Genomic DNA, 23,594 nt, shown 5'->3' with positions numbered 1-23,594 from the left:
GGATCAAATGACACATTTGGATCATTGCAGAATGGAAATTTCTTGGGATTGTTGGAGCTTGTGGCTCTGTTTAACCCATTTTTAGCAAGCCATATCTTAAAATATGGTAATGCTGGCAAAGATAACCCATCATACTTATCCAAGACAATATGTGATGAACTCATTGGTCTAATAAGTGACAAAGTTCGTTCAGCTATTGTGGATGAAATAGGTACTGCTGTGTACTTCAGTTTATCTGTCGACTCTACACCTGATCTTTCACATATTGATCAATTGAGTATTGTACTAAGATATGTGTCTCCCACAGATGGAAAACCAGTTGAATGATTTATAACTTTCCTCAATTTGAAAAGCCACACTGGTGAAGAAATAGCAAATCAAGTACTGCATTATCTGTGCCAAGTTTGCAAAATAGATTTCTCAAAGTGCAGAGGTCAATCTTATGACAATGTTCCCAACATGTCAGGGTGTTATCAAGGAATGCATAAGAAGCTTTTAGAACAGAACAAATATTCCATATTCATACCATGTGCTGCACACGCTCTCAATTTTGTTGGCCGCAGTGCTGTTGATTGTTGTCCGGTGGCAGTAAGGTTTTTCTCAACAGTCCAGTTACTTTATACATTTTTCTCTGCCTCAACACACCGATGGGCAGTTCTTAAAACATATTTGGGCAATGATCGTGTGTTGAAATCTCTAATACTTGCTGGGAGGCACATACAGTGGCAACAAGTGCAATTCTGGAGTCCTACTCAAAGATTGTGAATGCATTAGAAAGTATAGCTGAAGACCAATCACAAAAGGGAGAAACTATACGAGAGGCAGAAAACATTGCAAACAAGATGCAAGAACTAGAGTTTGTATTTATCTTGACCATGTGGAATGAAATTTTACAACACTTTTACCACACAAGTCAAGCTCTCCAAGAAAAAGAATTGGATTTGAAAACACGTGCAGACGTCTGTCAATCATTAGCAGACCACTTAAACACTTTGAGGAATGATTTCGAAAGATTTGAAGACATATCAAAAGATATCTTGCCTAATACTAACTACAAAGAAGCCCAGTCCTGAAGCGAATCAGGAAAAAACAAACAAATGATAGCAGTGCAACGGAAACAGCATTGAATCCTAGAGACAAATTTTGCGTATCTACTTACTACACTATAATTGATACACTTGAAACTCATATGAAGAGGAGAGGTGAGGTGTACAAAGAAGTATCAAGTAGATTTTCTTTTCTAAACGATATGGACTTATCTGACGAACAATATTCACAAGGTTTCCAAAAGCTAGTTGACTCATACCCTTTTGACTTGAACATGAATCTCTGTGGAAAAGTACGGCAGTTCCACTGTTATATGCGTGCAAAGTTTAATGAAACAGGAAAAATGAAATTCAGTCACATTGATCTTCATGACACAATACTGAAAGACGGAATACAATGTGTATTTCCAAATGTAGAGATCGCACTACGCATTTTTCTAACATTGATGATTACTAACTGCTCCGCAGAACGGTCTTTTTCTCAGCTGAAAAGAATAAAAAACCCTCAGAGAACAACAATGTGTCAGGACAGACTTGATTCACTTTCCCTATTGTGTATGGAATTGGACATGCTTCATCGAGTCAGCTTCAATGAACTTATCCAGAATTTTGCAATCAGAAAATCTAGAAAGAAGCTATTTTAATTTCAGCATACATGTAAATTTTGTGTCATTTCAAAAAATAAAATTTTATTTTACGGTATAGTATTGTTTTTATTTCGAATTACATATGGGGGGGGGACCATAATCTTTTCAGTGCTTAGGGCCTCTAAGGCCTTGTCTACACTACGAGAGTAGTTCGATTTTACTTGCATCGAATTTTTGGAATCGATATTGCAAAGTCGAACGTGTGTGTCCACACTAAGGACAGTAATTCGACTTTGTGCGTCCACACTAACGGTGAAAGCGTCGACATTCGAAGCGGTGCCCTGTGGTCAGCTATCCCACAGTTCCCGCAGTCCCCTCTGCCCATTGGAATTCTGGGTGTAGCCGGCAATGCCTTCTGGGTAACAAAATGAGTCGAGGGTGCTTTTGGGAAACTGTCGTCATCCGTCCATCACTCCCGCCCTCCCTCCCTGAAAGCGCCGGCGGGAAATCAGTTCGCGCGCTTTTCCAGTCATTGACAGCGCGGACGCCACTGTACTCCGAGCATGGAGCCCGCTGCGACCATCGCTGCAGTTGTGGCCGCTCTCAACGCCTCGCAGCTTATCATAAAGGTTTCCCTGAGGCAGATGCAGAAAAGTCAGGCGAGGAGGCTACGGCACCGCGGTGATGTCCTGAAGTCTGAGAGTAGCACAGACCTGTCAGAAAGCAGGGGACCCAGCGCCGAGGACATCACAGTGGCAATGGGTCATGTTGATGCCGTGGAACGGCGATTCTGGGCACGGGAAACAAGCACTGAGTGGTGGGACCGCATAGTGCTGCAGGTCTGGGATGAATCCCAGTGGCTGCGAAACTTTCGCATGCGGAAGGGAACTTTCCTGGAACTTTGTGAGTTGCTGTCCCCTGCCCTGAAGCGTAGTGACACCCGCTTGCGAGCTGCACTGAGTGTACAGAAGCGAGTGGCCATAGCCCTCTGGAAGCTTGCAACGCCAGACAGCTACCGGTCAGTCGCGAACCAGTTTGGGGTGGGCAAATCTACCGTGGGGGTTGTTGTGATGCAAGTAGCGAAGGCAATCGTTGATGTACTGCTGCCAAAGGTAGTGACCCTGGGAAACGTGGAGGCGATCATAGATGGCTTCGCAGCGATGGGATTCCCAAACTGCGGTGGGGCCATAGATGGAACTCACATCCCTATCCTGGCACCGGACCACCAGGCCACCCAGTACATTAACCGAAAGGGATACTTTTCCATGGTGCTGCAAGCACTGGTGGACCACAGGGGACGTTTTACCAACATCTACGTGGGATGGCCGGGCAAGGTTCATGACGCTCGTGTTTTCAGGAACTCTGGTCTGTTTAGACGGCTGCAACAAGGTATTTACTTCCCGGACCACAAAATAACTGTTGGGGATGTGGAGATGCCTATAGTCATCCTCGGGGACCCAGCCTACCCACTAATGCCTTGGCTCATGAAGCCCTATACTGGCGCCCTGGACACTGAAAAAGAACTCTTCAACTACCAGCTGAGCAAGTGCAGAATGGTGGTGGAGTGTGCTTTTGGCCGTCTCAAGGGGAGATGGAGAAGCTTACTGACTCGCTGTGATCTCAGCGAAACCAATATCCCCATTGTTATAGCAGCTTGCTGTGTGCTCCACAATCTCTGTGAGAGCAAGGGGGAGACCTTTATGGCGGGGTGGGAGGTTGAGGAAAATAGCCTGGCTGGTGATTACTCACAGCCAGACAGCCGGGCGATTAGAAGAGACCAGCGGGAAGCGCTGTGCATCCGGGAGGCTTTGAAAGCAAAGTTCCTGAGTGAGCAGGGTAACCTGTGACTTTAAAGTTTGTGTACTGAGAAGCTAAACCTGCCCCCGTTTCTTTACCCAGTTAATGTTGACTATCCTATCCAGTTACATACCCCCTTCACCCCCCCTCCAACACACGTGTCGAAATAAAAATAGTTCTACTTTGTTAAAGCACACCGTTTTCTTTAATACTGTTTTCGCGGGAATTTTTTAAAACTGGGACGCAGACTGTGGTGCGGAGCGGGTGTAGTGTTGTGACGCGAATGCAGCTTCTAAACTCAAGGATTGACAGGCTCCGCTGCGGTGGGATGCTTGTTTCAACGGAGCCTGTCACCCCTCCTGATTGGGACTGTGTGTATGGGGGGGTCTATGTGACTTTGTGGCAGGGGGAGGACGGTTACAGATCCCATGCTGTGTAGCTCTGTGATCCTGCCTAAGGACCGGCGCTTCAGATCTGTAACTGCCCTCCCCCGCCACAAAGTCACAGAGCAACCCCCCCCCCCAACATAACATGAAAACAACCTCCCAGACTAACCGGGGTAACTAGTCACTGCATCACTGCACTGTGTATGTGCCCTGCTGCTGTGCCTGCCCCCGACTATGTACCCTGCCAAAGGAGACTGTCCTGTCCAATTACGAACCCCCTTTCCCCTCCTCCTCCAAAAGAACATGATTGAAACAGTAGTTAACAGAAACGAATTTTTTATTATCAACTACACATGGCATTGGGAGGTGAAACTTGGACGTGGGCTTGTGTCAGGCGGGAAGGAAAGAACTTTTCAAATTTTGGGAAATGAGAGCCTTCTGCTACTAGAGCTCTCTGCAGGGGTGGAGTGAGACTTAGCAGGGACTCTGCCACCTCTCCTTCTTTGCACTTTGGGTGAGGTGGGTATGGGACTTGGTGGCGGGGGAGGGCGGTTAGAGATGGACTGCAGCGGGGCTCTGTCCTCCTGCCTCCGTTCCTGCAGAACATCCACAAGGCGCCGGAGCGTGTCCGTTTGCTCCCTCAGTAGTCCAAGCAGCGTTTGAGTCGCCTGCTGGTCTTCCTGCCGCCACCTCTCCTCCCGATCCATGTTGGCTTGGTGCATTCGGGTCAAGTTCTCCCGCCACTGGGTCTGCTGTGCTGCCTGGGCTTGGGAACAGGCCATAAGCTCAGAGAACATGTCCTCCCGTGTCCTCTTCTTCCTACGCCTAATCCGCGCTAGCCTCTGGGAGTGTGATTCCAGGCTAGGTTGTGAGACAGTCGCAGATGGGGCTGTGGAAATGGGAAAAAGGGAGTGAATTCCTCAGAAAGATAAATGTAGTTGTGAACAAAGAACATAGTCTTTCTCTGTGAACAAGACCATGCACAGCACCTTTCACATGCGCACTCAGCACAAGGTCGAATTCTCGGCCTTCGCATTCAGTGCCTGGGGTCTTGAACAGCACATTTGAGAAGCGTGGCAGCACAACGGAATTTCTGTTGCAGGCAGACATGGTAAGCCGTACACTTGTGGCAGTTTAAAACTTTTATATTACCACTGGCCTCATTTCACATTTAAAGCAATGTCAGTCCCTGCTGCCAGCAATCCGGCAAGCGGGAACTCTGCCCCTGTCCCACCCCCTCGCGGCTGTCCCCGGGAACGATCCCTTTCGGCTGCCCCTCTCCCGCCTCCACCGCGTGGCTGCAAACCAGCGGTTACAGTTCTGTAAAGGAACGGGAAAGCAGTCCCAACACTAACATTCCCCTACCTAATTAAAAGCAGGTCACCATGGCCGACATCACCCTGATGAGGATCTCCGAGAGCGACAAAGAGAGAATGCTCCGGGAAAGCCTCCAAAGACCAGGGCCGTATGCCGCCCTGCTGTGCAGAGCAATGATTCCCGAGTACTTGATAATCTCGTGGCGCGGCAACGTGTCGTACTTCGGAGGACCCAATAAGGCCGCTCTCCCCAGGAACCTCATGCAACGGCTTTCAAATTACCTCCAGGAGAGCTTCATCGAGATGTCCCAGGAGGATTACTGCTCTATCCCCGGACATATTGACCGCATTTTACTGTAGCTGCAGTAGCAGGGAATAAACAGTAGAGCGGCTTGTGCAGGACAATCACTGAAAACCGGACATTGCTAGATTTCTTTTCAAAACTTGCACTGCCCATTACTAAACCGTTAAGCGCCTAGGGCACACTAATCATGAACAACCCATTCTTTTAATTGTTAATATTCCTGTTTTGTTAAAAATAAATGTTTAGATGTTTACAACACTTACTGGCTGATCCTTCACCAGATTCTGTGTCCGGGGTAACGGCTGGGGACGCTTCGTAGGGGATCTCTGTAAGGGTGATGAAGAGATCCTGGCTGTCGGGGAAATCAGCGTTGTGAGAGCTGCCGACTGCCTCGCCCTCCTCATCTCCTTCCTCATCTTCCCCGTCCCCTAACATGTCCGAGGAACCGGCCGTGGACAGTATCCCATCCTCAGAGTCCACGGTCACTGGTGGGGTAGTGGTGGCGGCCGCACCGAGGATGGAATGCAGTGCCTCGTAGAAACGGGATGTCTGGGGATGGGATCCGGAGCGTCCATTTGCCTCTTTGGTCTTCTGGTAGCCTTGTCTCAGCTCCTTGATTTTCACGCGGCACTGCGTTGCATCCCGGCTGTATCCTCTCTCTGCCATGTCTTTAGAGATCTTCTCGTAGATCTTTGCATTCCTTCTTTTGGATCGCAGCTCGGAAAGCACGGACTCATCGCCCCACACAGCGATGAGATCCAAGACTTCACGATCAGTCCATGCTGGGGCTCTCTTTCTATTCACAGACTGCACGGCCATCACTGCTGGAGAGCTCTGCATCGTTGCCAGTGCTGCTGTGCTCTCCACGATGTCCAGACAGGAAATGAGATTCAAACTGGCCAGACAGGAAAAGGAATTCAAATTCAAATTTTCCCGGGGCTTTTCCTGTGTGGCTGGTCAGAGCATCCGAGCTCGCACTGCTGTCCAGAGCGTCAACAGAGTGGTGCACTGTGGGATAGCTCCCGGAGCTATTAGCGTCGATTTCCATCCACACCTAGCCTAATTCGACATGGCCATGTCGAATTTAGCGCTACTCCCCTCGTCGGGGAGGAGTACAGAAGTCGAATTAAAGAGACCTCTATGTCGAACTAAATAGCATCGCAGTGTGGACGGGTGCAGGGTTAATTCGATGTAACGGCGCTAACTTCGACATAAATGCCTAGTGTAGACCAGGCCTAAAGGTCTTAATCCGGCCCTGAGGATCAGGGGCTATAATAGTAATGCAGTGTTTGCAGAACCATGACTATTATTGAGAGATGATACAGTACTGCTTTCAAGCATTCCTTCATAATTAATGTGGTATACCTTACCATGGCCACATTATCCCAGGGTCTACCTAGCTACTATGTCATTCATCTAGTGGGTATTGTTTCTCAAATGTTTATAATGAAAACATTGAGTTTTCATTGTTTATTGCTGCACTGTGCAAGATCATCTTTCCCCAATTTGAGCAATTTATTCCAGCTTTGCTGTTTTTAACAACTGTCAAACACTTATTTAACCCATGGGTTGTACCATCGACATTTTAAGACTGGCAACTTCTGTAGCAGTATTTCAGAAGGCCTGCTAGTGATTGTGCTGGGACTCCTGCTTCATCCTCATTTTAGGTAGCAGCAGCTAGTCACTGCAACAGCCCTTGATCATTTTGCCCACTGAAAGGCCTACTGAGTCTGACTCATTACTTTACCTGCATTACATTAGATTGCAGGCCAAAAGAATTTCCAAACCCTGGCCTGGTTACAACCTGAAATCACTTCTGCCGCTCAGTAACTGGCAGAAGCAATCAAGAGACATGTTTTTACTGACATTAGTATCACTTCCCTTTTGCCTTCTTTTGGCTTTGGAGAGCATCTATAATCCACACACATTATTGCTTCTGCATCTGGGAAATGCACCCTCTTACATGGGGAAGTAAGCTGGAAACTGAGTGCCTCCTTTTGCAGTACAGCTTTGATCTGTAGCCAATTTTCTGTGACATGAGGAAGATCAAGACTACAATCTGGAAACTATGATGTGGCATTTCTGACAGAGAAAGTAAGTGCGTTTTCTAATCCAGTCCCCTGCAATCCTTAATGTCCCTGAAAAATCTATACAACGGAGAAAAATAGCAAGCCAAAAAAAGAGAAAAGTCTAAAATGCAGCTATCATAGTTTCCTCTGTTTAAAGAACAAAATTTGTTTTCAAACTAAAATCAGAGTTACAGTAATGACAATTCAGACTATGACAGTGTAGGGGTCTGGAAGATGGACTTTGTAATACATTTCTAAAAGGGGAGGGATGGTTATATGGGTTTAAATGTGGAAGAAAAAGATTTACACGGGTTTTGGCATCTCATCCAAGCTGAGTCTTTTGAGATTAATGTATCTCTTCTAAAAGCAAGGAAGAAACAAAACAAAACCCCAAATTTAAAATATTCCTTTAACTTCAAAATGACTGAGCAGAATTATTTTAAACTGTGTTAAAATAAATTATTTCTGGCCTGAAACATTTTTTTGGCAAGTTTTAACCCAAGGTGAATTTATCTGCCTGACTTACAATGGAGTCTATAATGGAAATGCTGACAGAGACAGACTTTTAAATATAGTGATGCTAGAGGCACCAGTACAATTCCTTTTTGTCAGTCCTTTTTAATGTGTTACATTTGTTTTTAGAAGAATCCATTATTTAAGTCGACAGTATTTTTTTGAGCTTATGATAAGACCTTGCACAATTTCATGCTCTTTGTATTTGAACTTGTGTTGGTCTAATATGCAGCCTAATCATTTATTTATATATATATTTATTTATTTCCTGACAGATCATTCCTATCCTTTCCTGAAGGAATTCGGCTTGCATTAATTGTGGTTTCATTATGCGCTGTGATCTAATTACTTATGGGCAGGTATGAAAAGTTCCAAGGGTCAATGCAGTTTGGATTGATAACACTGCTCTACAGCCAAAATGCTTCTGAAATAAATGTAGTCAAACTTTACTAATTCTGGGTCACTGAGAACTAAAATGATGCTTAAAATTGTTGATTGGCTCTAGTTTTCAAGATATGCTATTGGGTCAGTATATACGACCCTTGACTTGGGAATGGCGAAGGATAAGTGAGTTATAAAGGGAAGGGATCTCAATTTAAACCAGAATTGACTAAAATACATCTTTGACTGGATCTATGAATAAATCTATGACTGGGTTTGGACAGTACTTGCTTTTTAGGCAAAACAATGAATGATGCAATCTGAAGCTGGTATTGCGTCATACATGATCTGAATTGCATCATGTTATTCCTAGAAGTCATGGATGATGCAATCATACTGAAGCTTACATCACTCTGCTGAACAAATTGCCCTATATCAGCTCTAGAAATCATACAGTGTTGTACTGTCTTATTTCTCAGTGTTTGATTTTGCAAAGGGACACATTTCTGTTTAGCCAAAGTGAGCAGAGATGCCTCGTACTTGTGTGAACAGTGCAGATAACTTCTGCTATGTTTGTGGTGAAGTGACTTTTGTATCACAAAAGCGCAGTATAACCACTATGGTTAAGAAAGCCTATCACCTTTATTTTGGCTGCAAAATTGGAGATCAGGGCAAGAGGTGGGCCCCACATATATGCTGCAACACTTGTGCAACAAATCTTCGCCAGTGGTTGAACAGGAAAAGGAAATCTATGCCTTTTGCAGTGCCAATGATTTGGAGAGAGCCAACAGATCATACCAGCAATTGTTACTTCTGCATGGTGCCTCCAGTTGGGAAAGGTGTGTCAAAGAAGAAAAAGTGGACTGTGCATTATCCAAACATTCCATCAGCTATACGCCCAGTACCCCACGGAGAAGGACTGCCGGTTCCTGATGCACCAGAATCATTCTCACTTGAGTCAGACGAGGAAGAGGAAGAGGATGAAACTTCTGGTCCTGAACCATCAATGTCACAGGACCCACATTTTCTCCCATCCTCCTCCTCTGAACCACACCTCATAACACAAGGGGAACTGAATGACCTTGTCAGGGATTTGGAACTACCCAAGAGTAAGGCAGAGCTGTTGGGCTCCAGACTACAGCAGTGGAATCTCCTGGCAGGTGATGTTAGGGTTTCCATGTTCTGTGACCGTCAAAAGGATCTTGTCCCATTCTTCTTCATGGAAGGTGATCTTGTACCTGCAACAACATCGATGGTGTGATGGCAGCCCTCAACATCGTTCACGATCTAGATGAGTGGAGACTGTTCATTGATTCATCAAAGACGAGTCTTAAAGCTGTTTTACTGCATAATGGCAATGTTTTTCCATCAATTCCAGTTGGTCATGCAGTCCATATGAAGGAAACCTATGACAACATGAAACAACTTTTGAGGTGCATAAACTATGACCAACATCAGTGGCAGCTTTGTGGCGATTTGAAGGTTGTTGCTCTCTTGCTTGGTCTGCAGACTGGATACACAAAGTACTGCTGTTTTCTCTGCCAATGGGATAGTCGTGCAAGAGATTCCCACTACATGAAGAAAGATTGGCCACTCCGACAGTCATTGGAGCCTGGGGGGAAAAGTGTTCAGCATCCACCACTTGTTGAATCAAGGAAGATTTTGTTACCACCCTTACATATCAAGCTGGGTCTGATGAAAAAGTTTGTCAAGGCCATTGACAAAACACAAGCAGTTTTCAAGTATTTCCGTGGAAAATTTCCAAGGTTAAGTGAAGCTAAGATAAAGGAAGGTGTCTTTGTTGGTCCTCAGATTCGTGAACTTCTTCGAGATGATGCATTTGACCATGCACTGCGTGACAAGGAAAAGACAGCATGGAAAGCCTTCCAGTTAGTGGCAATAAATTTTCTCGGAAACAACAAGGCAGATAACTACAGGTTGTTGGTGGAAAACCTCCTCAAGGCATACAAAAGCCTTGGTTGCAACATGTCACTAAAGAGAAATTTTTTGCACTCTCATCTAGATTTTTTTCCAACGAACTGCGGAGCAGTGAGCGACGAGCACGGCAAGCGATTTCACCAGGACATTGCAACAATGGAGAAACGCTATCAGGGCAAATGGAGCCCATCAATGCTTGCAGACTATTGCTGGACAGTGACTGAATACAAGAGACAAGCCAAGAAGCGTCGAGTAGACACGGAATAGGACTAAACTATGTACAGAATAGTTTTTTGCCTTTTGTTTCATAATAAATTTTATTTATATAACCCTTTTGCTGATTTTTAAAGTGTTACATAAACAGGACAGGTGAAATATTATCATGTAAAGCAACCATAAACACATGAAAAGACCTAGGTTTACAATTTATGATTAAAACTCTACTATCCACACAATATACATAGACATAAAATGTAAAAACTTAAATATCTTAGAAACAGTAGCCAATCAGTTGTTTTAATTGTCATATTTGAATTCAGCACATCGAAATACATAATAAATAGCACATTTTATCTTTGAAGCAAATGACTTCTCAAAAATTTTGTAGACCAGTGTAATCCACAATTTGAATGCTTAGGGGAAGGGTTACCAAGAACTTTGGATGATACTTTCAACTGTGGGTTGAAAATTTCATAAGTTCTGTCTCAAGATTTCTGGCTGGCTCAGAAAGATGTATTTCTGCACCTGCACTTCTAGTTCCCTCCAGAACTAGGAAATTCAAAGGTGTAAGGGGTCGGGGAGGGTAAAAAAATTACCAAACATTCATATTTTTAAAAATGCTTGATTTGAATTTTGAATGAAGCTTCACGGTGTTTTTACTTTTTCTAAGTGGGTTGGCTTAGTTGTAATGAAATATGAAGAAAGGTGAACAGAAAAAATCCTGCAACCTTTGGCCCACACAAGAGCAGAATTCACAAATGCAACTTATCCACAGGTTCCATGGTGCTCTGTAAAGTCACTAATAACCACATGACTCATTTTTGCAGAATATTATAAGCTTATCAGGAATTAGTCACAAAAATGAAATAGTACACTCTCATTTCGGGCAAGAATATAGCAAAAGAGCAGGTTATTGGGTCTATAGCACCCAATTCAGTAAATCACTTAAGAGCATGCTTAAAATTAAGAAATTGCTTACGTGTTTGCTGGAGAAAGGTGGAATATAGACACATGCTTAAAGTTAAACCTTTGCTTAAGTCCTATTAGAATCACAAGGTTGTTCTGTAGAATGTGAAGACATCCAATAAATTGGTAACAGATATGCAAGATTTTATTTTTCAGGAACTCATGACAGTCCCTATCCAGTAAATCCTTTTGCATACATTACAATATTTAGTCTAGAAATGGCTCTGAAGTGGAACTGAAGATATGAAAGCCCTTAAATCTGGTTAGGTTCAGAGCTGGATCTGGATCTAAACTTTGCTGTTTTGCTGTTTTTGCACCTTTTTCAAGACTTCTGTCACAAATGACATTAGTGTCAACTAAAGCATGTTGGAATGCTGTGATGAAGATTGTGGGCTCTTGCTAGAAACAGCAATAAATGATGAGTTTTGTATAGAATGAAACAACCTTTTATGGTTCTTCATGGTCTCATGGAACAATTTTCCCCAATTTCTACATGTGTGAATTTGGAACTACAAATGTGAGTGAATTTGGAGGTGCTGACTCTCACTTACAGAATTCCCTTCTAGATGAAAGGAAGAAAAATCCCAAACAATGTTTCTCTGATCAGAGCTGAGATGACTGAGATCCAGGAGGCTCTTGTGGTTAAAGTACTGGAGTAGGACTCAGGTGACCTAGGTTTGGTGTAGGTTTCCCCACAACTTGGGCAAATAACCATCTCTCTCTCCTCAGCTCCCCATCTGAAAAAAAAAAGAATTAATAATACTTCCTTTCAGTCTTCCTGGTCTATTTATGCTGTATAATCTTCAGGGAAGGAACAGTCCCTTACTATGTGTTTGCATTGTGCCTAGCACAATGGGACCTTAATCTCAGCTGAGGCCATTAATTGCTAGTGTAATAGAAAAACAAGGCCTTCCTATGTTCCTCTCCTTGGTATTTCTGCATCCTTTACTTATGTCATTTCCAATAACTAACTGTTGATTGTGCATTTGTTATAGATGCAGTTTGAGAGGTTTTTGTCAGGAAGCTGACTTTTATTGTATGCAGTTGCATCTGAAAGAATTCTGTCATGCTGCTTGCCCAGAGTTCTATGATAAAACACACATATATTTCTTTTCTTCGAGGTCACTCAAAGCACAGATATCACCCATATCACATCCATATATCCGTCACACAGGTGATATCTATGATCCTTACGACAATAAATGACCTAGAAGAAAAGTTACTGCATTGGATATGCAACATGGGCTACACCTGTGATTATTTTTTCTTCTACTATGAATAATGTATCTTTCACTTTCTCCTCCTAATTGAAAACATATTTTTCTTATTTTCTGTTCCTCTCCATCTCATTCACTCATTCTTTCTTTAGCCTTTTCTCCTATTCATATAAATCACATTGTGGTTGTACTTCTGGCATTGCAAAGAAATCAGGGAATACACAGAAAGCTAGATGCCTCACTGTCTATAAGGTGCCACAAGGACTCTTCGTTCTTTTCACTGTAGGACATTTACCATGCGACTTGGGAAAGGAGCACTTCCACCCTCAAGAATTTTTAACATCAAGGACAAATCTTTTTTGCATGGTAGATGTATTTAGGCCTTCATGGTAACATTGCCTGTGTGTGTCTGTCTACAGCAAGAATCTCTGATGAGCAGTCTGGCAAATCCAGCCATCTATTTGGGGAACCATTTTGCTACTCTGTGGTCAGTTAACTGATTATGAGGAGGAAATTGAGAAATGTTTAATAGCAATTAATCATTGAGTTTTGGCTCTCCCTTTATTAGGTAAAATTATATTGTAAGCTAAAATTACATTCATACTTGATTAGACTTTGATTTGGACCTTGCTCTGCCCAGGAAAAAATAGGAAGCTTATTCATAGGCCTGCTTTTAGGCGACAAGAGATGAGGGAACCACTAGCATATTATATCTGATGCTTCAGCATGGTGGTATCTCTCCCAGAAATATCAACTACTAGAAGCAAGACACTGATATATAATATGAAAAGTCAGTGCTCCTTCAGGCTGTGTTTCTTATGTGAGTTCATACAAGACTACACCCTAAAAGATTTATCAATTCCAAGGCCAGAAGGGACCATTGTGAGCATTTGCCTGACCTTCTGTATAACACCAGCCATAGATCTTCCCCAAAATAATTCCTAGAGCAGATCTTTCAGAAAAACATCCAATCTTAATTTAAAAATTGTCACTGATGGAGAATCCACCACAATTCGTGGTCAATTGGTCCAATGGCTAATTACTCTCACCACTAAAAATGTATGCTTTTTTCCAATCTGAATTTTCCAAGCTTCACCTTCCAGCCATTGGATCGTATCTACCTTTTTCTGCTATACTGAAGAGCCCATTATTAAGTATTGTTCCCCATGTAGGTACTTATAGATTGTAATCAAGTCATCCCTTAATCTTCTCTTTGTTAAGCTAACTAGATTGAGCTCTTTGGGTCTATTACTATAAAGTACATTTTCCAATCCTTTAATCATTCTTGTGGCTCTTTTCTGAACCCTCTCCAATTTATCAACATCCTTCTTGAATTGCAGACACCAGAATGGGACACAGTATTCCAACAGCAGTCACACCAATGCCAAATACAGAGGGAAAATAACTTCTCTACTCCTACTCAAGATTCCCCTGTTTATGCATCCCATGATTGCATTAGTCCTTTTGGCCATACTGTTGCACCGGGAGCTCAAGTTCAGCTGATTATCCATCACCACCCCCAAATCTTTTTCAGAGTTACTGCTTCCCAGGATACAGTCCCCCATCCTATAAGTATGGCTACATTCTTTATTCCTAGATGTACACATTAACATTTAGATGTATTTCCCCTTATGCCCAGTTTACCATGCAACCCAGATTGCTGTGTCAGTAACCTGTCCTCTTGAGTATTTACCACCCCACCCACCCACCCCCAGTTTGTCGTGTCACCTGCAAACTTTATCATCAATGATTTTATTTTTTTCTTCCAGGTCATTAATAAAAATGTTAAATAACATAGGGCCAAGAACCAATCCCTGAGTGACCCCACTAGAAACACACCCATTCAATGATGATTCCCTATCTATAATTATATTTTGAGACCTATTAGTTAGCCAGACTTTAATCAATTTAACGGGCCATTTTAATTTTATATCTTTCTAATTTTTTAATCAAAATGTCTTGTGATGCCAAGTCAAATGCTTTACAATAGTCTAAGTGTATTACATCAACACTATTATCAACCAAACTTGTAAGTTCTTCCTCTGAAATACATAGTGTTGGGAGAATTTGCATTCTTTTCCAAATACCATCTAATTCTGAATACAAATCGGCAAAACCTCAGGAGACTGGTATTTTTCGCAGCATGAACAGTCTTGTGATATTTCCAACAAGGAAACACTTACAAATGAAAAACCATTTGCTGAAGACTGATGTTATATGTTACTTTTAACAGCAGGATCCACATTTGTGCAAATGACTATGCAAGTCCAAGTCAGTATTCCCCTAGACTTGTGTGCCATTCTTGGATAATACATAAGGAATCATATATAATAAGCACTTTAAATCAATTATTTAATGTATAATAAATAATAATACAAAGTAGTTCTGTCCTGTGAAAAATAATTTAAATCCCTCAGAATCCTTCCTGGAAGCAATTTATTGCAGTCATTGGGAAGCAAGATAAAGTCATGTAAAAAGACTTTTAGACACACAAAAGATCTGTGACAAACTCCAAGACACTTGTTCATACTCTGATTTCTGAATCGGGTTCTTATGACAGTAATTTCCCCATTGATTCCATCAACAGAAGGGAGAGCAAACAAGCAGCTCCTTGTGACTGAATCTCAATGGCTGGATTGAAGCATTCAGTAGCTTCACACTAAAAGTTACTTTGCTGGAGTTCTGCAGGGTATAGTTTGTAGAAAAGGAGGTGGAGAAGCAGCCACTTTCAGGTGTATGCTTCTGGGCTGAGTTGACCATTTTCTGATCTAAAGTCTAGTCAGGTGGGGTTTGTTAAGTTATTCGTAAACCAGTGTTTGTGGTATTACATTTCAGTGTGAGACACATAGGATCATCACCCCAAAAGTTCAAAGTTCAAATATATAAAGAAAAAAAATCAAGCTGGGCCTCCTTAGCTCTTGCCAACGAAACCCACCCCCAATGGGAATTACGCTGCAGTATAAAAACTGCATAAAACTAAATGAAAAATTAAATGCAAACAAGACCACATCACCCTAAAATCCAATTGTGTTAACACTGCTCAAGTCAGAATTAACACCCAGTGGACCCCTCCATAACTATTACTGAGTCAGCCAATGAGTGGGAGAGGGAGGGGTGGGATAGCAGACCCCTATGTAGAGAAACTAGATGACTGCAGATGTCAGGATAACCAGTAATTTTAAAGATTGGATCCTCTTCTCATTCTGAGAGACACAAACCCAGTCTCTCCAGCAGCCCAATAAGCAGGAAATTCATTGACTATCTATTGTACTGCCATTCAAAAAGATTCAGAGAAGGGCAACTAAAATGATTAGGGGTTTGGAATGGGTCCCATATGTGACGAACTGGGACTGTTCTTAATGTGGTCTTTGAATGCTGAGTGGGGAGTTTGGCTGGGACGGTCTGCATTGGGGGATGGGAGACTGGCCTTGAGGGAAGATATGAGCATGTAACATGAGAACCCAGGAAGGGGGTTGGAGCCAGGTGACCCCTTTGCCCAGGAAACTGGACAAAGGCGGGGGTAGGAGCCGGGGGAGGCTAGGTGAGAGAGGCTGGAGGGAGTGGGAGTTTTCAGGAGCTGGCTGGTATAATGGAGGGGAGCCCAGACGGGGCTCTGACCCCCCAATGGAGCTGTGGTGCCCCTGGGACCCCAAGATGGACCTAACTGCGGGGGTCCTGTTGTCTGTGCCTGCAAGACCTGTCTTGGACTGTGATCCTGTCGTCTAAATAAACCTTCTGCTTTACTGGCTGGCTGAGAGTCATAGGGAATCACAGGAAGCCAGGGGTGCAGGGCCTTGTGCCCCCCCCCCCACACACACACTCTGTGACACCATATGAGGAGAGATTAAAGAGGCTAGGACTTTTCAGCTTTGAAAAGAGCAGACTAAGGGGTGATATGATAGAGGTATACAAAATCATGAGTGGTGTGAAGAAAGTGAGTAAGGACAAGTTATTTACTTGATCCCATAATATAACAACTAAGGGCACCAAAGGAAATTGATGGGCAGCAGGTTTAAAACAAATAAAATGAAGTTCTTCTTCACACAGCGCACTGTCAATCTGTGGAACACCTTGCCTGAGGAGGTTGTGAAGGCTAGGACTATTACAGGGTTTAAAAGAGAACTAGATAAATTCATGGAGGTTAAGTTCATTAATGGATATTAGCCAGGATGGGTAAGGAATGGTGTTATTATCCTCTGTTTGTCAGAAGGTGGAGATGGATGGCAGGAGAGAGATCACTTGATCATTATCTGTTAGGTTCAGTCCCTCTGGGACACCTGGCATTGGCCACTGTCAGCAGACAGGATACTGGGCTGGATGGATCTTTGGTCTGACCCAGCCATTCTTATGTACAGTCCTTAGTGGGCTGGAGGGCTTAGTGGTTAGCATTCCATTGTGGGGTAGTGAGAGGAGAGCCTGAGCCTGCCCATTCCACTGGACTCCAACCAGGGCCGTCCTTAGGATTTACGGTGCCCTAGGTGGGATTATTAAACTGGTGACCCTATGCCTGACTTGCTCTTAGCAACACAAACATAAGCTTACAGTATTGGAAAACTTGCCACATGCACTTTATTAAAAACAGTTTAACTTAATTAAGCACACTGTAATGCTGGTGGACTAGCACTAAAGAAGTGGCGCTATAGAAAAAAATCTGATTTATTGACAGAATGAAGCAAATAATATAATATAGCCGTGAGTCTGTGACTTTGAGCTAGTGTGAAGACACCTCGCAAGGCACTCCGCCCTGACTGAGACACAGTAGAGTTGGAAACCCAGGTCATTTTTACAAAGCCACTTTTTAGTTTTAAATGTATAGTGGTCATCAGTCTTAATGTTAGTTACAACTCTATATCAACCTTATACTGTAAATAGATTAATGGCATTATCCGGTTTAATAAGCTGGGTTTCCAAGCAGTGGGAAAATAGAACCCCAGTTTTACTCCTAGGTAAAGCACAAAGTGACCAGAATGAAGTCAGTACAGAATCATCTCATCTAGATTAAGGTAGCACAGAAATGTTACACAAGTCCTATTGTGCCTGATTTTTGTTTGGAAAGACATTAGCAATAGCAGCACATTTTGGGCACTGCCAGAAATACAGGATAAATCATTGCCTCTAAAGTTCCATCAGAAACTGACATTTTCACAGCTTTAGCATGATCTGCTGCACAGATTCTTCACAAGGAAGTGAACTTTTTAACTCATATTAACCATGTATTTACTTTATGAAAGTTGGACAAAACATTGTGAAAACGTAAGACATTGGCTGCCCAACCTCTGGCTGGCAAAAGCTATACTGACTCACTGGGAAAAAAAGCAAGAGAATCTTAGTACAACATATGGTCACTCTATACACTAGTAAGGAGATGAGCATATTACAGTTGTTGGAGGGCTCTATTCAGCAGTAACAGGGCTATAGGAAAGCCAGTCAACATTTTTTGTTTCTCTGATGAAAACTGGCCCACTCCCTGCCCCAAACCAAACCTGTCACAAATAATTGTCAACAACTTAATTTTCTGTTTTTGGCTAAGATATTGATTTTTTTTTTAATATTGAAATTGGATTCGGGATTGTTAGCAAGCATTTTTGGCAAACAAAGTTGTTAAATGACAATCTAAATGGCAACACCGTACTGCTTTCATGCTTGGCTCACCCCCAGCCTGCTGGTCCAACAGCTGCAGTAGAGGAGGAGATAGGTGGAAAACGGCAGGACCCCAAAATCCACCTCTTGGGGTGCAGAGTGGTAACCGCAGCAGCAAGCCCTCAGGTCCAATTACACGCCAATGGGCACCACCGCCAACCCAACGGACCATGGTGAAGTTAGCACAGCATCTGATCTCAGGGATGGGGCATCCATGGAGCCACAGCAGCGCATCCTGCCCTGCGCAGTTCCCCCCGGATGAGATGGATCGCTGCCAGCCCGGGGGAGAGACGTGCTCCCCAGCTAGGGTGACCAGATCCAGATGTCCTGATTTTATAGGGGCAGTCCCGATATTTGGGGCTTTGTCTTATATAGGCACCAATTACCCCCACCTAGGGTGACCAGACAGCAAGTGTGAAAAATCAGGACAGGGGGTGGAGGGTTAAGAGCCTGTATAAGGAAAAAAAAAACCAAAATTGGGACTGTCCCTATAAAAGTGGGACATCTGGTCACACTACCCCAACCCCCTGTCCTGATTTTTCACTAGGGTGACCAGATCACAGAGGCGGAATATCGGGACGCAAGGGGGGGGGGAGGGGGAGGGAGAAGGGGGCGGAGCCAAACAATAAAAAAGCTGATGGGGAGAAAAAAAAAAAAAAAGCACGAACAAGCAGAAAACGCCTAGGCTGCTGCTGGCCACATGCAGATGTAAACAGCGGCCCCCGGGTCCCGGGACGCAACAACCCCCGCCCGGAGCCCAAAGACTGACACCCTGAGGCCGCGGAGATGGGCACGGACAGGGGGAGCGCCCCTGCCAATTCCCTGCGCAGAGACCGGCCTGAGCTGGCCGTGGGCGCGCCAGCGTGGGGCAGCCCCTTCCCTTGCGGGCTCCAGCTCCCCGCGGGCCCGGGAGTGCGAAACTGTAGTGACCTTCACGCCACTGGGCTACACCCCGCTGGAGAAGCGGGACCTTGCCGCAGCCCCCAGGCCGGAACTCGCCCAAGCATCACGGGACGGGATCTCCTCACCTAGGGTTGCACACCCAGCCAGGCACGCATTGCTCCCCCCGCCCTGCCCCCCGGAGGCAGACAGACTCACAGATTCTAATTATCCCCAGCACCGCGGCGGAGCCGCAGCCCGACCGGCCCTTCCAGCCGCTCCTCTGCCTCTCCCTCGCCGCATGTCAGGCAGAGGCATGCGCCTGGCACCCGGCGCCAACTACACCCCTCCGGGGCCGGGGTGCACGTGGCGGAGGTGAAGCCCTGAGGAACCGGAGTCCCCACGCGAGCAGCTGCTGCCCCCCCACCCCCACCCACACCCATGGGCGCGTAGGGAGCCGGTTCCCCAGGCTGGACCCAGGGCTGCCCCCGTGCAGGTACCGCCCCGCCCTCCTGCCTGCGCTCGGGCCAGGGCTAGGCCAGACTCACCCCGCTGTCCCCGGGCCTCCTCCCTCCAGCGCTTGCCTGGGAGGGAGGAGGAATGTGGCGTGCTTCAGAAAGAGGCGGGGATTTGGGGAGGGATCCAATGGGGCAGTGAGGGGGTGGGGCCAGGGCGGGGATTTGGGGAGCTATCCAATGGGGGAAGGAGGGGACGGAGTTGGGGTGAGGGAGGGGGCGCGAGCCGGAGCAGAGGGCAAAAATTGCTTATTTGTCCAGTGTCCTGACCAATGTTTGGTTGGGACGCGGGACAAACGAGCAAATATTGGGACAGTCCCGATAAAATCGGGACGTCTGGTCACCTTATTTTTCACACTGGTCACCCTTTCCCCAGCCCAGCCAGCTGTGTGTGACATTCCAACCCTGGCAAGCTGCCGAAGAAGTGAGTTAGTTTCACTTTCATTCCTCAGAGTCAGCACGCAACCCCCCCACACACATACACACACACTTTCCCTAGCACTTCACCCAACCCAGCCCTGCCAGAGGGGAGGAGAGAGAGAGGGGTGCTCCGTGGCGGGGAGCGGGAAAGGGGTGGTGCTCCGTGGGCGGGGGGGGGAAGAATGGACGTTATGGGGGGGGGGGGAAACAAAGGATACTGCCAGAGCCACCCAGTCTGCCTCACCTCACAGCAGGGAGAGAGTCACAATCACAGGTGAGTTCCTTCCCCCACCCCTCCCCAGAGACCCCCAGCAGCCAATCCCCTCCCTCAGATTGTGCTGCAGGCATTCGGCTCTCTCTAGGACCCAGCGCAGTTCTTACATGCTCCACTGCTTGCCGTCTGTCCGGCAGAGTGTGTGGTGCCCCTGGAAGAGCGGTGCCCTACGCGACTGCCTATTCTGCCTATGGCTAAGGACGGCCCTGACTCCAACCTAGGGCAGTAGGATGGTCAGCAGCATTAACCCCTGGGGGAGACGAGAGTGGACCCTTTCAGTTACCATTCTGGGTCACTTCCTACAACTGCTCCCTCCACTTCTGATCCCAGACAAAGAAAAAGAAAAAAGAAAAAGGAAATCAAACCATCAGCCCCAACTGGGCTCAGCATACAATCCTGGTGCTTTAGGGAAGCATCACTAGCTCCTCTTGGCAGAAACCTGCAAGGTAGGTCTGTACTCCTCTCTCTAGCCTTTTGAGCTAAGTTACTCCCTTTTAGACCTGGTCTCCAGTTAGAGCTTGCTCTTCAAGGTTGGAGGGGCAGAGCTAGCTGGACCCATTACTGTCCTTTAGTCCTTTCTGCCCCAATTTGGGGTTTGTATACCCCATCACACTTCCCTGTCCCTGCTCGATAAAACCTGCATGGCGAGAACGTGGCCTTTAATTTGCAAGCCCAGTTCAGTGAAGCTCAAAAAAACAAAAAACAAAAAAAAGTAGAGTCTCACCACATCTTTTACATATATGACACAGAAGAATAGAAATTTACAGGCAGCAGAGATTTTTATAAGGTAAGCAAATATTTGCAATAATAGGCATCAGAGGCCAAACAAGAATCTTGCTGTAAGTACTAATATCAGAGTGATCTATTAATATGCTTTCACTTTGTAGCTTTATTACCCCTTTATTACTTAGGTGCTGACCTACAGTATGTTTGAATATTGCACATTGTATTTAGATATAAATATGGAAAAATTCATTTAAAGAAAAATTAATAGAAAAGCAGATATCCTATTGGGATTGATGGCTGGCTGGAAGAAAAGCATCTTGGGCCATTAAGCCCAGTTGGGTATTAATATCCAGGAAATGCCCTACCTGAAGCATGGATATTATTGTTATTTTAAGATGGAAAGGAAATGGAGATGAAAAAATAATGCAGGTCCAATGTTTTTATGAATGATGCTAAGCACATGGCAACTATAAAGAATTAAAGTGTAATTGTGGTCAAGACAAGTGACTATGTAAAAATGATGTTACCTTACTGAATATATTTTCTCTGGCATGCCTGAGTCACATCTGCTTACTTCAGTAACAAAGTAAGTTTCAATACCATTAGCCAAACTAAAGCCCATAGAACTGCTGAAAAATGAATCAGATTCAATTCGGCTTCATTACATCACAGAATCTTTTTTATTGCACACCATAATATAAGAGGGAGAAAGAACATAGTTTGACTTTCATATCCTAGGCTGGAATTGCACTGCTGCATGTCAAGTTGCAAAGAAAGCCTTCCAAACATGACCTGATGCAGGCCTGTCTTCGTGAGTCTGCAGTCAGGCAAACTACAGAAATACCTTTGAGATGCATGAGCTGTCTTCATCCGTCTCAATGACATGTTAACTCTGACTTCTAATGATTACAATTTACGTGTCACTAGCTACTTCACTGACAATCATTTTAGCAGAAATATCAACTAATTGTAAGCAGATTTTGTGACTGAGGAAAAATATGCCAGTATTCAACAATCTGACAATTACCTTGATACCTTACCTTTTTACTAAATAATCATTTCTGAAGTAATGTATATTTTCATTCTACCTCTCTTGAGGTTACAATCTAATTATGTTTTGCCACAGAATTGTTGCAGTAGGATAAGGAAAAGCAAAGCTTTTTCTTGCTCACTGAGAAGCGTATATTATTCAGACAATGATGTTTATATTATTCCAGTAGCTTTACTATTCTGCTATAGCAACTACCATGCCCCAGCCATAAATATACTTTACAAGAAGCTTCAGAGCAGTTCCAAGCATTAAATATATATTTTAAATGGCTGTTTTTCCAGTTGTACAGCTCCTCTAATTATTAAATATTAAAACAGTACTTTGCTAGCTACTGTGCCAGTCAGGTCAGTCTAAGGAATTAAGTAAACTGCATGGAAACGTATTTTACTTGCTTTTTCTGGCAGGGCAGCAAGAATTTGAGATGAGACTTTTGAAGTGAAAAGAGGGACAAAGGGGTCAGGAAGATTTTACACTTTGTTTATTGTATAATTTTCACTGATTCATTATGTACATTGGCCCCAGAGCTTTCTGGATGCATTTTAATCTAAATTAAAGAAAGATTGAAAAAAAGACAAAGAAAGTAAAGAGCTGATATAACCCAGAACTGTATACCCCAAATCATCACTCCGCAATGCAAATGAGCATGGCTATGTATCTAAATGACGGATTTGGATATCCCACTTATGCAAACCATATTTAGAAATTCAAAAGTGTGTCAAATTTCAACCAGAAAGCTTTTTTAAACAAATCAATAACTTCCTGAAATTTGACTTTTTGTGCGGCATCACCACCACGATGCTCTGCATGGATCAGATACAGTAAGAAATCAGAAAACAGGGACCAGATTGCAAAATTCTTCAACATTTTGGTAGCTATTTCTAACTCTCTTTGCTTAGTTCCAAAACCAGATGGTCATAACATTGTTACCATTATTCTCAGTTACACAGTCATATTGTCTAAAGTTAAAACTGAAACAGCCTCCTTGTATGATAACTCATACATCTGGAGATTTTATATATATAGAAAAAACAACAGACCTTAAACTACTTCAAAGTGATTTTTTAAACATGGCATGTTTTCCTAGATATTTCAACTTCCTTTCCATCCCACTGTGTATGTACAAGCAACAACAGATAAAAACATAAGTGGTGCAACTGAACGCTTAAGTTGTAATTCGTTTCTACTATTATTAATACACTATTTAGCTCCTCTGTGATGAGTTGCACATCCACAGAATGCCCTGACTGAAATTCAGGCCTATATTCAATTGTCTAATAAGCATTATTCTACATGTTTACATGTTTCATTTCTTCTTTTCATCATCTTCAAATCTGGGCTCCTGCTGTGTTT

At 44.0% G+C, this 23,594-nt stretch overlaps 1 protein-coding gene across 1 annotated transcript; it reads right to left on the bottom strand.

Annotated features, from left to right (window-relative positions):
- Positions 1-4,135: 4,135 nt before the first annotated feature.
- LOC135973412 (uncharacterized) lies at positions 4,136-6,649 on the bottom strand. Its single transcript, XM_065556491.1, has 2 exons — positions 5,700-6,649; positions 4,136-4,705 (listed from the first exon to the last, which is right to left on the bottom strand). The coding sequence occupies exons 1-2, from the start codon at positions 6,274-6,276 to the stop codon at positions 4,230-4,232; spliced, it is 1,053 nt and encodes a 350-aa protein (XP_065412563.1). The 5' UTR covers positions 6,277-6,649; the 3' UTR covers positions 4,136-4,229.
- Between the last annotated feature and the right edge of the window lie 16,945 nt (positions 6,650-23,594).

This window comes from Chrysemys picta, chromosome 9 (assembly GCF_011386835.1).
Source record: "Chrysemys picta bellii isolate R12L10 chromosome 9, ASM1138683v2, whole genome shotgun sequence".
Classification (NCBI taxonomy): domain Eukaryota; kingdom Metazoa; phylum Chordata; order Testudines; family Emydidae; genus Chrysemys; species Chrysemys picta.
The sequence above is the reverse complement of the archived record's forward strand: the minus strand, read 5'-3'. Positions and strand labels throughout refer to the sequence as shown.